The following is a 4,691-nucleotide window of genomic DNA, read 5'->3' as shown; positions in this document are numbered from 1 at the left end:
CAAGTGGGGCACACACACACACACCCCTTTGATGGTTCATGAAGGCATCATTTGGTCAATGGCTTCTCTGACATGGCCTGCCTGCCCTTGGACCTGACTGGGGCAGGTAGAATGCCCATGGCAGAATTATTATAATTTATGACCTTCCAATAAAGGTAGCTCCAGGCCCAAGGAACATTCATATACTTAATTACCTTGTTTTTGATTTTGACTAGCCAAATTTATAGTACAGAGAGAAATTTTGCTCCTTACCTAACCTATTGACACATTACATTAATTTACTCTATACCCTAATCTATTGACACATTTCATTAATTCAGACTATACATTAACCTTACCCAATTTTTAATACAGAGAAACCTTTTTACTCCATATTAGCTTTTCTTAATATTCCAGTACTTTTGACAATCCATTAGCCTTGCCAAATCCATCATACAGAGAGAAATGCTTTACTCCATATTATAATGTATTTGATACATACAGCACACCTTCTGTGAGAGGGGAGGGGAGGAGAGAGAAAACCTTCTTTGACATAAATGCCAAAAAGGCAAAAATGAATATGGTCCTGCAAATATGTGTGAGCCTCTGAGCTTTGTTTCATTGGCACATGTGAATGTACAGCTAGCTGCCATACTTTTGTGCCATGGGGATTGGAAATCAAAACATCCCCTTCACTGGTTCTTGTTTCCATGATTGATACATGTTTAGGAGAACCAGTTTTAACCCAGCTTCTATCATGACACCTTGTGCAGAAGAGCATCTTGAAAGAAAAGAAGGCCTGTGGTTAAGATGCTCCAGATGAGCCTTCTTTGTGTTGGCATATCAACCTACTAAAGGTCCAGCATCATGATTGTATGACCAGGCCTAAATACCACTAACTGTGCTTATCATCTATGGATCATCAAATTTGAGGTCTCTGCCACCACTTGAGAGTGATTGTGCTCCCCTTCATATGTAACCACAAGCATGTTTGCATCGTCGACAGCACGCTCAACATGCTTTCTAGCAGGACAGCCCCTAACACTACTGCACTTGTAATATCCCCTGCATTTAGTAACATATGAGAATTAGGCATATTATGCTTAACTTTGAAACCATGTAGAATCTTCACCCAGTACATGTGAGAATTAGGCATGTCACATAAATGGCCATTAGAGCATCTAAGAAGCTTGATCCAATACTAACCTGGGATGAGGAGATCCTTTTATTGGTTTCTGACCATATTTTCTCCATGAGTACTCATCTGCTGGTATATCTGCCATTTTCACACTGATAGCAGGCACTCTCACAACTGTTTTGTTCCGCGACTTCCTGAATGAACATTACCAGAATACATTCAATAACAGTGACCCACATACTGCATGTATGCCCTTTGCATAACTTTCATAATCACTTCAGATCTCTTCATGAAGCTGGCAGGAAATTCTTTACAGGTGACCTCTTTAAATTCCTTTTAGCACATACATCCAATCTCAAGCAGATAGACATAAGTTAATGCAAGAAACCAATATGCAAAAAACTCCTACCTGCGCTTGGAACAATGGCACCTCCCTGAGCTATTGCATTTTCCAGAGCCATCCTCTGACTTTCCAGAGCACTTCTTCTTGGCCGAAGATAATGGCGGTCGTCCACTTGCCACTGGTGCAAATGCTTGCCTAAATACAGACTGTTTGTTGTTTGTGACACTACCATCCACACTCAGAGACGACATGAAGGAATTGGTAGTTGTTGAGAGGGGAGGGCAGCTGACTGAGCTTTCTTGCTTCATTCCAAACATGTCAGACTGCGGTTGCTGTGTAGTGGATGGAGTGTGGGAAGAGCTTGTTGCTTGCTGGCAGGCAGCCTGCTGTGAGTGAGAACCCTTCTGCAGGGAGCTACCGTTTGTCAAGATCTTAGAGCCTTGAAAAAAGAGTTGCTGAGGGGACAATCCAAGAATGGAGGGATCGGTGCAGTACAGGGCAGCGGCCGTGAGGATAGCCGGGGCAGTAACATTGGCTTGAGAGGACAGAAATTGAGGCTGATTCTGCTGTGGAATGACAACAGGGCTGTAGAGAGCTGGCGACGCGGCACTCAGGCCGCTGGTGCGATTAGGAGGCAGTAGCCTCTGTGCTGGGTGTGGATACAGGAATGAAGGATTGGGCATGGTGCTTGTTTTATCTGATTTGGATGTGGTGTTAGATGGGTGATGATGTGAGCTGATAACAGGGGAGAAGGCAGTGGTGGGAGAAACATTGTGCTGGGATTCGGAAGGTGAACCGCTGTTGAGCGATGAAGAGGAGCTGATGGGGGACAACTGCTTGACAGTTTGGGGGAGGATTGCCGAAGTGGGCTGTGGACGAAACAATGTCGTCGTAGCAGGTGCGGGGGCACGGGCCGGGGCTGGAGCAGCAGGCACAGGTGCGACCGCAGGCAAAGGCACGGGCGGGCGCGCCAAGGAGGCGTTGCTGGCATTGGTGCCAGCATAGAAGGAGCCTCCCTCCTTGTCTTCTGAGGAAGATGAAGAGCAGCTAGCTGGGGATTCCATAAGAGCATCAGAGAAACTGGCAATGGACGAGGAGCCAGCCGCACCGGCAGCGGCTTCTGATGCTGATGTTTGTGGCCTGCGACGAAACCGAGCATGCCCTGATCGACTGAGCAGCGAGACAACCTTCTTGAAGTTGGAGATGGTGGCATCCGCGACAGATGCGCAATCTTCCTCTTCTCTGGAACTGGCTTCTGCCATGGGGGCATCTGCATCATGATGATCATGATCATGATCGCGCTGCTGTTGGGAGAGGAGCTGGACAAGGCGCTGCATGTTTTCGAGGCCAGCGGAAGCGGCCTCGTAGAGATCACGGTCTTGCCCCATTTTGGAGAGGCAGGGGAGGTCCAGCATTTGGACTGCCATAGCTGCTGGATCAGGGAGGAGGGGGATGGGGAAGGGGAAGGGGAAGAGGAAGGGGAAGAGAAAGGGGTTGGGGGGAGCAGGTGGGTGGGGGTGGGTGAGAGGGAGAGCAAAGCTCGCAATACACAAGGGCACCCAACAAAAGGAAGGAGGGGGGGGGCTTATGCCAGATAAGTGGGGTTGAGAGAGAGAGAGAGAGAGAGAGAGAGAGAGAACACACAGTCCAGACTCTCACCTTCTCAACACGCATACATTTGAGGGGGAGAGAGAGAGAGAGAGAGAGAGTCCGACAGGGACAATTAGTCAACACCTCCCACTACCCGGACCCCAAGAGCGCCTTTCCCTTTTCCTTTGGGATTAATTTAATCCGCCCTTGAGATCCGGGTCAACCACTTTGAGTGAAATTAGTGCCTCAGTCAACAAACCCGTGGGCCCCGCCCCTCAGGCTGCCACACACACACACACACTCTCTCTCTTTCTTGTTTTCACCATCGCTGTACTTTTTACCGTCAGATCTACCCCGCGCCATCGGACGGCTGGCGATGTTTCGTTGGTTGCCGTCCACCGCCACGTATTGCGCTGCGTTGACTAGTGGCGTCGCTTCCTAACGAAGCGCATTCCCATTCGCTGAATTGTCGCATTCTTTGGAAATTCGTTTGTGCGGGATTTCACACACTCTTATTTTGTCAGCCTTATCACACACACTCACACATACAGACCGTACAGACACAACAGCCTTTCACACACACCAGGCTACCCCTCCACACCATGGCACCCCTCTTCCATTTGTGCCCCTCACTCGCACTCTCTAGAGTCTACCCCATACACACATGCATTGCAAGGCCCCCCCTGCACCCCCACGGTGACACGGCTAATGGGGCTTGAATGTAATTGGTGTGTCACAGTGGGCCGCACCCACTCACACAAAAAACAGTATTTGGAAGAGAGAGCAAAATCAGTCATATTGTCGGTATCAGAGACACTTGATCAAATTTTCCATCAACCAATGAAAAGCATTAGCCCTACCAGCATTGCATCAGTGCTTTGGTTTTTTGCAAGTGTTAATGGGGGGAAATGGAGGGTTAAGGAAACCCCACTCCCCTTGTTCGTGATGGTTTTGCAAGCATGTGGTGGGGGGGGGGGAGTGGGGTATTCCTGCTCCCAGTGTACTTGAGGGCAATCAAGTCACCCTAACATCACACATGCACGCTACTTGCATATACACTACACCTCAACCACATACATTATAAGTTACACACATAGGGTAACAGGGACTAGAATAGCATAGCTCTTGAAACCCTAATTAAGGATACTGGTTGTGATTTGCATGTTTGTGTGATGGTTTTGCATACAAGAAGACCAAAGAAGGATGACACACCGACACCACTTTACTTGACCTATTAATCAATAGTATGCCAAAACTCACACTCAATATTAGAGGACATGTGCAACAACACATCGTAATGTGCAACAACACATGGTTCTCAATGTGACAATTTTAGGGAGGGCTAAGTCATTGTTTGGTGGGACATCATTTTATTTGCACTCTTACCTCCCTGCTCTCTTTCTCTCCACTCAAAGTACCAACTCAACCATGGGTCTTCTTCTAACATGCCTTCTTCTAAAAGCCCATGGCTACTTGGGCTAAAAAGACGTGAGAATTAATAACAATTTCACATGAGCAAGGATTACTCTAATCCCTCCTACTTACTGATGCCTCGAGTGCATGTGGCTAACACATGTAAACATATGGGTTCTCCATCTTCTATTTAGTGCTAGCAATTTTGGGGCTCCAAAAGCTAGCCCT

General features: G+C 47.6%; 1 protein-coding gene across 1 annotated transcript; it reads right to left on the bottom strand.

Annotated features, from left to right (window-relative positions):
- Window positions 1-363: 363 nt before the first annotated feature.
- Window positions 364-2,965, bottom strand: LOC148010973 (uncharacterized). The gene is made up of 3 exons (XM_087671689.1): window positions 1,527-2,965; window positions 1,186-1,311; window positions 364-1,044 (listed from the first exon to the last, which is right to left on the bottom strand). Exons 1-3 carry the CDS (start codon window positions 2,885-2,887, stop codon window positions 888-890), a joined length of 1,644 nt encoding a protein of 547 aa, XP_087527815.1. The 5' UTR covers window positions 2,888-2,965; the 3' UTR covers window positions 364-887.
- Window positions 2,966-4,691: the final 1,726 nt, after the last annotated feature.

Source organism: Lygodium microphyllum, chromosome 29, assembly GCF_053477565.2.
Source record: "Lygodium microphyllum isolate KBCC chromosome 29, Lygodium_microphyllum_v1.1.10, whole genome shotgun sequence".
Lineage (NCBI taxonomy): Eukaryota > Viridiplantae > Streptophyta > Polypodiopsida > Schizaeales > Lygodiaceae > Lygodium > Lygodium microphyllum.
Note: the sequence above shows the minus strand (reverse complement) of the source record. Positions and strands in the feature narration are given on the sequence as shown.